The sequence below is a fragment of the Tinamus guttatus genome, unplaced genomic scaffold (assembly GCF_059628265.1).
Source record: "Tinamus guttatus ecotype Peru unplaced genomic scaffold, ASM5962826v1 Tinamus_guttatus_pri_ptg000171l, whole genome shotgun sequence".
NCBI lineage: Eukaryota > Metazoa > Chordata > Aves > Tinamiformes > Tinamidae > Tinamus > Tinamus guttatus.
Window position 1 is genome coordinate 3,504,993 of NW_028288705.1, and position 12,405 is coordinate 3,517,397.

Consider the following 12,405-nt stretch of genomic DNA (forward strand, 5'->3'; position numbering starts at 1 on the left):
GCACCTCCCCATATTTTCACCATTTTAAATGAGTCATTCTGAAAGAGTATAGTTCCTTGGTAGCTTTGCATGCTAAGCTGACCTAAGTGCACAGTGATACGTGGGTTAGGGGGAATTCTCATGCGATGCCCCTAGATAAAGGGACCTCTTGTACCATTATTCAGTGCTTTCAGGCCAGTATACAAAATCACATGGCAGGCCTGAGCGGGAAATGTCTGTTCTTTCATTAGATACTGAGATGGTGAGGTGTGGAGGATTTCAGGAATAGCGACAGTGATGAAGGGAATCCATCTTTTCCTTCTTCCCCCAAAGAGAGACTTTGCAGTATTTTTTATTTATTGTGCTAAAATGTTATAAAGATCTTACATGATTTATAACATTTATCTCAAATATGATACTCTGTTAAAAAAGCTGAAGTCTGATAGCACCAGAATACCTCCAAATTCATGTGTAGGATGTTATGTACAGTTTGTATACATACAAGTTATCACAAATGGTTCAAAGAAATAGGTAATCCTTCACATTCATTTTATTTTCTACAGAAGCAATTATGAAAAGCCATCATAACTTTTTAAGATGTTACTAAAGAGCTAATTGTTGTTTTTTTTCAAACTTTGCAGTCCTTATAAACCAAAGTGTGTTTTTACTTGGAGGTTCTCTTTTCCCGAGTGAATGTAAAAAGTGTTCTTCTTTCTATGGGAAATTACTATTTCCTCTTTTGTTAAATGAGGAAAGGCCTCATGTGATGAGAGTGTTTGAAAATTGTAAAATAGAATTTAGATTTAGGGTTTTTTTTAAGATGAATGGTTTCTTCATTGTTTTGTTACTAATAGCAAATGCATTTCAAAATCCAAGTAACATGTTAGAATCCACATCTTTACACTGGTACTGAAATTGTGTTTTGACTTTTTTGACATGATCCCTGATTGCTGTGAGAAGAATCAGTTCAGTATTTTTGTTCTTAGATTCCCCCTCCTTTTTCTTGCAGCTACTTGTGGCAGATTCCATTAACAATTGCAGTAGGAAACACGAGCCACATCTCATCAGAGGCAATTATATGGGTGTCTAACAAATCAGGTAAAAATAAACTTTCCTCCCAGTGGAATCTCATAAAGCATACTTGTGTTTTCCTCAAATGTTTCTTTGAAATTGATCCTAGATAATTGTTTAGTTGCTCTGCACCCAGTCTTGAAATGAATTGCAAACAGGAGAGTTGGGAAGGGAGGGAGGAGGAAGAAAGGATAAATACCAAGCAGGATGATTAATAATTTTCACAGAAGCTAGATAGTGTAGTGGAAAGCTTTTACAAAGAAAGGTGTAACTAAGTACCAAATATTTTATATTTAGCAATACGTATCAAGTTATTGATGAATGCAGTTCTCTTTATTGATTGATGAGAGTTAAATGTAATACTTTTACAACAAAACACCTAATGAGTTTGAATTAGTAAATGCAAAATATTTATAATTCTGACATTTTGTAATTCTGATCTATAGTCTGAGAAATGTTTATTGTCTTTAAAAAGTCTCCTTAATGATCTGTCAAAGTATTTGTTATCCTTACTAGATAAACAGATACTGGACTTTTAAACTGCATTATTCTAATTGTCACTCCCTCCTCAGTTCCTACATGGTCATGGTGCTACTGCCCTGAAAACTACTATGGCTGGATACCAGTGCTCTTCTATCCCCTAAAATAAAAGGAGCCCATACAAAATTTTGTATTTTTTTTTCTCTATTTCCTGCCTACATCAGCTGACAGTTTTATACTGAAGTTTTAAGTCAACGAGGAAAGAAATGTGGAGACTTGAATAAAATAATTCTAAGAAAGAGAAAATAAAGAGCTATCATCCCTTTGATGCATACATCCATATGAAAGGGAAAACTGACTCCTTCTTGTAGTGTAAAAAAGATACAGAGATTTCCTTCCAGGAGAAATCTAACTGAAAAGGGAATATCAGACCTGTGTGTGCCTGTTTTTTTTTTTTTTTTTCCTAAGTCATTAAATATAGTGTTCACATAGAGTTAAGCAGCCAACAGGACAAGAAATGAATGGTGAATACAATCAGGGAAAATCTCAGTATCTCATCTTTCTAATGGTTTAAGGTATGTGTTTTTTCACCCTGATTGTTTGCAACCTATCAGGTTCTAACTTTTCTTCATACTTTTTTAATATTAATGCTTGCAGAATACTTCGAAATCTCTTTGCACTTTTGCAACCTGTCTTAATGACCTGTTCTGCTCTTGTGGCTTAGGGCTTGACTGACCTCTCACTGAAATTAATAGTGAGATTCCTCCTGACTTCAGGGAAACTTGATCATTTAATGTCATCTCATTTCATCTCATTAGATCGTACATGCACGTGTCCTTTGCTTCATTCCTGCCTTGAAAGTTCAGAATGTAACTTTCTCTTATCTGCAGGGTTGCTTTCCTTTTGCCTTTTACTTGCTGTGGAGAAACCAGTCCATGAAGGCGCATCTAGGATAGATGCTGTCTACCCTACTATTCCTACCACAATGTCTACAAGAAGTTAACAAATTAAGGATGGCCAGTTTGAGCAATGATTTTGGGGTGCTCATTATATAGACGTTAAAAATGAACCTTTCACGGTGATCTGAGTCATTAGTTTCCTGTGTAGCTAATCAATGCCAGTATCATCTGTTGTCGTTGTCCTTGTCCTTTCTCATTTCTTCTTCATTCAGTCACTCACTGCGTCTCATTAAAAATTTAGAGACTGTAACTTACGAATACAGTGAGGATGTCATTGTGCCTTTGCTTATTGTTATCTGGCTCACTTGGAGGATTCAACATAAAAAATCAATGAGAACATTCCTGGGTGTGCTGAGAATATCCCTGGATGTGCTCAGCATGATTCATTATATATGTTGTTATGCATCAGGGCTGCTATGAATGATTCTTTGATATTCTTCAAGTTTTGTTTTTTTTTTTTTTTAAGCTGGTATGCCTGATTTCTGGGGATCTGGAAGATATTCTGAGAGTGGAAGGGGCAGTTTCCCAGATCAATTTTAGTGGGAGGGAAGAGTCCCAAAGCATTTCCACTGTGCAGAGGACATATCTTTTGGTGTTGTAACAGAGAGTAATCTGAAAACAATTCTGCAAGCTAGAGGTGAAATGGATTATTTCAGACGATGTTTGGAAGCTTGGAGTCTGTCACACTGCTCTTCAAGTGAAAGTATTTGAATGCAGACACATAAATCAAATTTATTGGACTTTTCATGATTCTGAATTTTAACAGGGATAAAACGGAAGGTTTGACTCACTTAGCTTAGACATCTATAGCATAACAAGCTATACTTGGATATTTGATAAATATCTATGGACAGGAATAGGTGCTTCCTTTCCTGGCATAGGCCATTTTTCCATAGTCTATCAGTACATCTGACTTTTAACAGGTGTTTTAGTATAAAAAGTGAATGTTTCTCTCCTCCCTACAGTCTATCCAGATCAAAGTTGTCTAAATTTGGTCAAAAGAATTACACTACAAGTGTCACTCTACAAAGTAACGTGGTAGAAAGCTAGAAGTCAAGTTAAGGTTCCTAACCTTACCATTTTTAATGTCATCTGAAGCATCCTTCAGAGAAGAGACATATCTTTGATGATATTGTCTGAAGCATTCTTCAGAGGAGTGAGGTAAAAGGAAAAGAATTAATCTGAGGATCTAAGTTAAGGCAAAACATAGGCAATCTTTTATATCTTGCCTGCTCATAAAAGTGCACAGTTATAACTAAATAGATATCACAGAATTGACGTTGCTGCTGCTTAGGAAATTAATTTGCTATCCTAAAGGAAAAGCCAGTATTGCGGTGTTTTTTTTTTTTTTCTTCTACAATTAAGAAGAAATACCAACATGTCAAAATATCTGGGAGAAAAAATACTCTAAACCACTTCTGTTTGGGAACACTGAAATAAAACTTTCTAAATGAATAAATGAATTCAACTTATTGACCTAGAAAAAGATACTGTATGTGTCCAGAGCTGTCTGGATTTCAGTTTTCTTTGAGATAACCTGGGTAATCGCAGTGTCAGGCCAAAGAGACAGCAGCAAAGAGGCATACGGAGTGAAAGAAAGAAAAATGTGATCAGGATTATGTGATCAGGTTCACTGCACTGTCTGAGTCATGGTGGGGTGACCATAGCTGCTTGCCACCATGGTGACAAGAGGTCTCCTGGAGAAACAGTAAAAGGTTTCCTGGAGGAGAATTTGGGTTTTCCTTTCATGGAGTTAATGAAGTTTCCTGGGGAGAACATCCTAGAGCCGTCAGTGCTGTACATCAACACTGTGCTGACAGTTATGTTGAGCAGGGAGTGACAAGAAGACACTGGATCTTGCATGACCACAGCATGCCAAGGTATTTTGTTGTTCCTTTTTATGCTTCCAGAAGCGCAAGCAGACAGGCCAGTCTGTCCTGTTCTCTGCAGTCTTTCTATGCCATAAATAAATGATGCTCTCAGTCCACACAATAGTGCAGGCACTGGGCTTTGACTGTAGGTTTTCTTTTGTCCCCACACTCACAAAGGGGTGCCCCTTACAGCATTTCAAAAGAAACGTGTCAGGAGCTCACAAGTGTTACAGGGATCTGGAATGAGAAAATGCTCTCATATTTTCATCTTTCTCTGCTATGATCATAGGATCTGTTATTGGATTGTTCCCAGAATCCTTTACTGATCTGCATTTGTAGCAAAGACAATGTAATTCATGAGGATGGCTTTTCATGTTCTCTTAAGGAAGAAATGGGATGTTCCCTTGTTGTTGGCTGCCGTAACTACTGTGTTAAAGAAGCTTTCAATGTAACCTGGAAGGTAGATAGGAGATGATGGGCAGCTCTCTTTTTATGTAATACTGATCACATATCTTTCTTTAGCTGCCAATATTAAAAAAGTTCCAAGCTGATGACTACCATTATGATCTTGGCATATCCCGTGATTGTCTTCTGGACAGCAACTACACACTCAAAGGGAAAAGGAAATACGGAAAAGGTCACTGTCATTCAAGTTGCCTATCCTAAGGGAATAGTCTCCTTCCTTGATAGATGTGCAGGATGCTCTACAAGGTCTATTCTGTTTTAGTGGAATGACAGCTTCTGCGTAGCCTTGGAGATGGAATGAACAATCTCTGAAAGCTAAACAAGTCACAAGGAGCAAAGAAATCATCTCATGATAAGCCCTCCTATGCATGATGAGGTCAGAGACATCACACCAAGGTGGCTACAATCCTGTTTGTGCTACAGACTTGCAGGTCTGCTGAATGAAGCTTTTCATTGAGATGGTGGAAATCATTAGTACACACTGCTCTGTCACAGATCCAGGGCTTGTTTCTGGTTCTCCTAGATTAATTTGCTTCCTTTGAGGTCTCAAAGGAATGGCGTATGTAGATGATGTCCTCTGTGCTTTGGAATCAGCCCAAAATGTGTAGCACATAACAAGTACAGGTATTGTTCTTGGGATCGACTGTGAATTCAGCCAGTTCCTCCAAGACAGCTGTCTCAGCAGGTCTTACAGGAAGGTCCCAGCTGATTGCTGCTAGAGAGTAGTAGGGGTGGAAGGACAGTCCTACTTGTTATGTTCCTGCAAATCTGTCAGAGTCAGTGACCTTAACCTTAAATCAGGAGTTTTAGCTGGCACCCATTTCAAATACCAATGCTTTGGTCAAAGGCATACTGTCCCTGACTGTTGTGCGGTGCAGACACCTCCCTGGGTAGGAGACATCTTCAGGTGGTTCAGAAACTGACTGAATTACCTTTACAGTCTGCCTCACTGTCGTTCCCACCACCACCTCCTGTACTTTGATTTGTTGTGTGCTAGGCAAGTGTTCATCTGATGGACATGTCTGCCTCTAGTGAAGTGGATCATTTGGACTTTTCTTCTTAATATATCCAGAATTTCCATGAGATGTGGGAAAGAAAGTTTAGCAGGGCAACTGGCTCGGTGATAAGAATTCCAATTTACTGTATTACAGCACCTCCTGATAGATGACTGATCCGTTTTAGCTGCGACTCCCTTGACTGTCTCATTCTCCTCCCTGATGTGTTTTGTAGAAGACAACTGCTTTCAAGCTGGAGTTTGCTTGCTCTCCACTGAGAGTGGTGTTAGTGCAGTATTAGAAAAATACCTTTTTTTTTCTCCCCCACTCTGAGAATCAGATGACTGCTGAGCCTGTTTTGAATTGCTTTCACACTCCCCTCTTACATTTTTCAAAAGGGAGAAAAGAAAATACTGTGAAGCAAACTAAATTAACAGGTCCTGCTTTACAGCTTTAGCCAGCCATAGGGAGGACTGAGGATAAAGCACCTACAATCCTGGCACCATTTTAACAGAGCAAAGCAGAACCGGAGCCTCTGTATCCCAAAAGCTGAGCCGAGATCCTAAAACAAAAATGCTTCTTGCACCATAAAACATCACCTTAGATACTAACAATTCTACAGCCTAGGAGTGGTAACTAATGGCAGAATAATCCAAGGGAAAATCATGTGACACAGACCACAAACGTGTTTACTGGTGTGTTCTGTTTACTATAGTGTTCCCTGTAGCAAAATGTTTTTTCAACATGGAATTAAAGCAATGTGGCAAGTGAGATAGAAAGAACATCTCATTTTTTTTCTCCCTGTATAAAAAGTTCTTTCAAAGTGTTTTGGAGCATTTAGTTAAAGCTGACTAAAGCTATGTTTCCGCAAAATATTGTGATTACTATGAAATTCCTCTATAAACATTTTCTTCATCAGAAAAATTTTATTTGCTCTTGATGGTATGAAATTGTCTTATATTTGTGCAGTAATTTTTATAAGAAAAGAAAGTATGGTTTACTAGTAAGATTTTTTCCATTATGAATCAAATTCCTAGTATGCTATGGGTTTTGTAAAATCAAAAAAAAAAAAAAAGAGTAATGTCTCTGAGTTCCAACATTTGAACTGGTAGAAGAACTGTGTGTAGCCCAGACTCTCATCATTGGAGTAGTTTCTTCCAGAGAAGTGTCATTTACCCCGACCTAACTTGCGTGGTGCTCATGTTGCTGAGCATATGACCAGTCTTCCACCACTCTTGCTGGCTTTGATGAGAGTCGAAGCTGCTCAGAGCTCTAGGTGATAGCTCTCACATTCAAGCTATGTGCTGTTAGCACCAGCTTGGAGGCCTCTCTCACACTTCCAGAGCAGGGAAAATGGGAATGAAACCCTAATTTTTCTTTTTTTAACTTTTAGAACAAATGTTGTAAAAATTAACCATTCCTTCCTGAAGGTCTCCTAAGTGTTTGTAGTGAAACTGGAACTTTCAGAGGAGTGATATTTTCTGAGGCATTCAGCAAAACATAGCCACTGAAAAATACTTTCTGATTGAATGAGACTAAAGAAATTCTCTTTAGTCTCAAGTATATCTGTATGTATAGTTTAGATTTTAAAAGGTGAACTAAACCCATCAAAGACAGATTTCTCCCCAAATGTTTTTTTTTTCTTTTTGTTTTTGAAAGTCATGAATGGTTTAATATAGGGTTTAACATGGAATGACTGCCTTTTTTCCTAACAATAGTACTTTTAACACGAAACTAATAAATGTATTTGTGATAAGTGGAGAGATTGCCCATGTGTATAGAAATTTGCAGTGCTGTCTTTGCCAGAAAAAAAAAGAATTTCTTTCATAGGAAGGCATTAGAATTGACAGACTCAAATGCTGAATTCCAGTAAATTATATAGAACTGTGTGAAACACATACATCAGACAGTCCCTCAAAATAACCACCTGCTTATATGAGCTAGAAAAGCTTGAAAGATTCCTGTCCTGTATTTGAGAAAAAGACCAACCCATGAGTGTCTTTATCAAGAAATAATAGCAAAGGGTTATGATTGCGTTTAAAACTGACCAAAACAGCAATAATGCCATCAGGCTTTGAAAAGATACTGTTCTCCATTAAAGCAATATGTGTTTGTAGTGTTCCACAGCTGCCATTTATGGAATAGGTTATTTTAAAGTTGTCATATTTGATTGGCAAGTATTATTCAGTATTGTATTGCAGATTGCAAGTAATTTCCTCACTTCAGAGATCAGAATTAAATGAAAATACTCCAACAGAGGAAAAGTGTGTGCATTTATTTCTTTTATAACATCTGATATTGAAAGTTTCTATTTTATGTATTTCTTTACCTAGCTGTTGATTAATGTGTGCTTATATTTGATAGGTTTTCAGGTATGATAGAGGGGTCATGGATTAACCAGTTTCAAGAGGCTATTTTCAACTACGGTGGCATTGAGAGTTAGTTCTTAATAGAAAAACATAAGGAGAACACAGTTCTGCATTAACACAGTAGGAATTTCTGGCACATGAGTGCTCTGTACCTGACCGCACAAGGCAATACAGCACTGAAGACCCAGAGAAATTCTAAATTTTGTTTTCCCCCAACAGTTTCTCCTAGATATAGAATATTTTTGCAGTTGCAATATTTTTGTAGCTGCTGTTAACAAATCCACTAGGCTGATATAGAACATTGCTGAGATTTAGTGGTGTCAGGTTGGTCACAGCACCAGGCTGGGAAAATTAAATAGGAAGTGATCGACCCAGATTCAAGTTCCTTCTCCTCACCCTGAGTAACAACAGGCATTTGAAACAAAGCTCTTCTAAGAAAATGCCTTTGTAATTATGCTATAAGTTCTCTTGGTCATCTTTTACAGCTTCTCTAGGTAATACTTTGCTTTGTATAAAGTAATTGAGTATTCCCAGGAATCAGAATTCAGGTCTTCCATAAGATTCTGGGCATGAGCGACAGGGTAATTCTGACTTAAGGTCTGGTGAATAAAGTATTTAGACAGAGTAGCAAGTTCAGCAGAACAGTCACGGAGCTTGTTTAGGGCTAAGCTATGGCTATAGCACAGTGTTTAACAAACCGTTGTGGCAGTCAGGACACGAGGTCTTGAAACCTTCCCAATAATACTGCATCAAAAGCAACTCAGGTGCTTGGGCAGTTGGAAAACTGGCTAACAGGAGTCTGCGGGAAAGGCCACCCAGGTGGTTCACAGGTAAAAAATACTGATTTGGAAAGCCCTCTTTGTCCACATTGGATTTGGCTACCTTGTTACTTTTGAAAGATTAGGTTAGCCATGACTCATAGATTGTGCGTTTTCCTGCTAATGAGCTGGTGCAGGTCTTCTTGCAGTTCATTAGCCTTTGTGTATTCCAGTCTTAATTACTTATTTCTCTCAACCTAGTAGCTGACATGCCTTTCCCAAGGCCAGGAATCCCGTGGAGGTGTAGGACTTCATTCTCTCTCTCTTTTTTTTTTTCCTTTTTTCACTCTAGTACTATTTCTGCAGGATATGTTAGCACAAAAAGGATGTGTCTAATTGGCAGTTTATCAAAACAAACTAATATTTTAACTAAATACAGAGGTCAGTCTTTTTTTTTTCTCAACAGTTTATATAAAATAATTAAACTGAGCTGGTGGAAGTTAGACAAATCTTCAAAGAGTAATAACAGAATGAAATTCTATAGGCAACAACTGATTTTTTCCAGACTAATATTTCTAAGATTTTAATGATCTCTGAACTACCTAGGTGAGAAGAGGTTTTTTTTTTCTTTCTTTTAATCCTGAAACTTTATCTGAATTCACAGAACTCCATGAATTTAAATGCATAATTATGTATTTTTAGGATTGGTCTCTTCTTATGTATGCACCTAAATTTATGCTTATTCGTGTGTTTGAAAGTGTTATTTAGTCAATGGAATAGATAATGTTTGTCTGTAGATCTAGTCATCTATTATTTCCTCAGACATTACTTTTTTAAAAGAAAGGCTGTAAATAAATCTATTTCTCTCATATTTTTAGATACTAGATGGTATATATGAATTGTGAAGACCATATTGATATATATATTTTTTTCCATTATTACCTTCAGGCAACTCAAGCACACCAATCAATTTCCTGTGGGAATTATGTTTAAAACAAATTTTGCATATTGCTTTTTATTTTTAAAATATATGAGAAGGCTGTTCCCTTTTTTGAGAGTATACAGACTAATTCTGTTATAGTAGGAAAAGTGAAAAAGTAGAAACTAGAGCATTTTAGTTCACAATTGATTATGTCAGAATAATATAGCAAATTGAAGGATTCTTCAAGAGATATTTAAGCCTGATAATTCATTCTGTAGTGAAAGAAGCACGTGATGTTTAGTTCAGGGTATTTTGTTGTTGAAATCCTTAGTCCTGCATATGCTTATGCACTGTCTTAATTCTAGCTTGTACAAATATCAAAATAATCTTATAATTTCAGCCTCTAAGTGATTATTTAGGGGAAAGAGGAACTGATATAGCTAGTTCTGAAGGAGAGCGTCTCAGTGCTTAGTAGAGCGGAAAAAGAAAACTCTAAATCAACCACATTATTAATGATATTTTTGTTAGTCTCTGAATTAATTTTATGATCTTCCTGAGTATTTTTCAGAAGGAAAAAAGTAACTTTTTTTTTTCTTTTTAAGACTTTTTAAGCTTAAAACGAAGTCCCCTTCCCATTTTGTTCTTTCTTTCCAGAACACCACAGAATTCCTGCTTTGGAAGAAGCAAGTTGGTTGCTGGGAAACATCAACCAGACTGGCTACTTTAGAGTTAATTATGATATTAGAAATTGGAGGCTCTTAATTAATCAGCTAACAAGGAACCACGAGGTAAGCTTCTCTTCTCATCCCTAAAATCTTCTTTGATAAGTAGAGCTTCATTGTTTTATCAACCTAAATGGTTCCATTTTTTCTGGTTGCCCCTCACAGGTTATCTCTGTCAGTAATCGAGCAGGCTTGATCGATGATGCATTCAATCTAGCCAGGTATGTTTTCCTGGAGATAATTTATCTTCATATACTTTCCTCCAACAGTTCATGCAGTCATTAAACCAGTGGTTGAGTGTGTTTTGAAGTTAAATATGTTTTAAAAACAGTTTAGTTCTTTTCTTTTTTCTTTTTGATATGGTGCATACGTATGGTCTGTAGCACATTCACTGCTCTTGATCGATAATTGCTTTAGGGTATTTCTGACTGTGGAGAGGTCTGATCAATTTTACGGCAAGTTCAATTTAATGCTTTGGAAATAATCTCTTTCCTTCTTTAATGAAGGAGTTTTTTTTGTTTTGCTTTTTTGCTTTGTTCTCTCTCTCCTTAACGCCTTTGTTTTTTTCCTCTCTCCTTCATGACCCTTGTGTAGTATTTGGGAGACACCTTCACGATTCAGGATTTTTTTTTGCCTTAACTTGTATTGTCATCTGATTTTTCTAGTATCTTCTTTCTCTTGCAATCTGCTAAGGCAGACCCGTTTTCTGTGTGATTTTTATGTAAAATGGAAAATCAGAGTTCTACTTAGCAGTTCTCGAATTTATGTAGCATTTTATTTTTCAGGATGATCATACTTGATATATATACGTATATACATATATATATATATATATACACATACATATAGGGCTGTTTAGGTAATACCTTTATGAACTGAGGCAGTGGAAATTTTCCTGATTTGAATCAAGTAGTCTAATACTTTAGTAATCAAAGTGTAAAATAAGGAGAAAGCAGTGGAACTTTTCAAACTTACAGATTCCCTATGTCCTCAAGATCATTGTGTCAGTAAAACACTGTGATGTCAAAGGCTGTGTGAAAAGAATTCCTGATATTACTGGCTGTTCTGTTTGCTAGCATATTTATAGCCATATTTGAGCAGTGGCTTGTACAACTTGGCAGTACAGAGGTACATTTCACTAGAAATGATCACCAGAGATGTTTGAGATTCAGGCACAATGTCACACAGAAATTATGGCTCAGTGATGTTCTAGCACCATTGCAGTAAAACACAGTTATGTGCCCTACAACTCTGTTCCTGCTGCCAATACCAGACTGAATATATGACATGACCTAGTGATTATCCCTTAATGGTCGAGAAGGGCAGGGAGAAGGCATGATATGGAGAGGAGGAGGAGGAGTCTGCTTTTGCTTTTTGCACTGCCCTTCATTCTTGCCTTTGGCCTCTTCCCATTGACAGCAGCACAGGACTGAATGTAGGTCATCGTTTCATTGCTTCAGACTTCAGTGGACCATGAGTTGTGCACTCCCTGGCCCGCAAAATATTGCATAACATTCTGAAATATCTAGACTATCAGATGAACTAATAAATGTTCAGTAACATGACAGCTGGTTCCATTTTATTTGTTGTGTGTGACAACTCAAAGTTTCTTTATTGAATAAACTAAATAAAACTAAAGTAATTTGAACTTATGCAAAATCAGTCTGTGGCTTTCTTTCTTCTTTCCATGAATTGAAAGCGATCAGATAAGCCTTGATTTCAGTGAAAATCTAGGCATAGAAAATGGTGTTCTTCAATTTGATTCTTATAGGTTTCTTCTGAGTCAGTTCTGAGACAGTTCTCTAAGATGTCTT

The 12,405-nt window shown here is 37.0% G+C and overlaps 1 protein-coding gene across 1 annotated transcript in view; it reads left to right on the forward strand.

Moving 5' to 3' along the window:
* Nucleotides 1-12,405, forward strand: part of TRHDE (thyrotropin releasing hormone degrading enzyme) — a 215,534-nt gene that overhangs the window by 162,902 nt on the left and 40,227 nt on the right. The window contains exons 10-12 of the mRNA XM_088522982.1: nt 989-1,077; nt 10,524-10,657; nt 10,757-10,812. Of these exons, the coding sequence (XP_088379108.1) occupies nt 989-1,077; nt 10,524-10,657; nt 10,757-10,812 (279 nt within the window). The remainder of the gene's footprint in view (nt 1-988; nt 1,078-10,523; nt 10,658-10,756; nt 10,813-12,405) is intronic.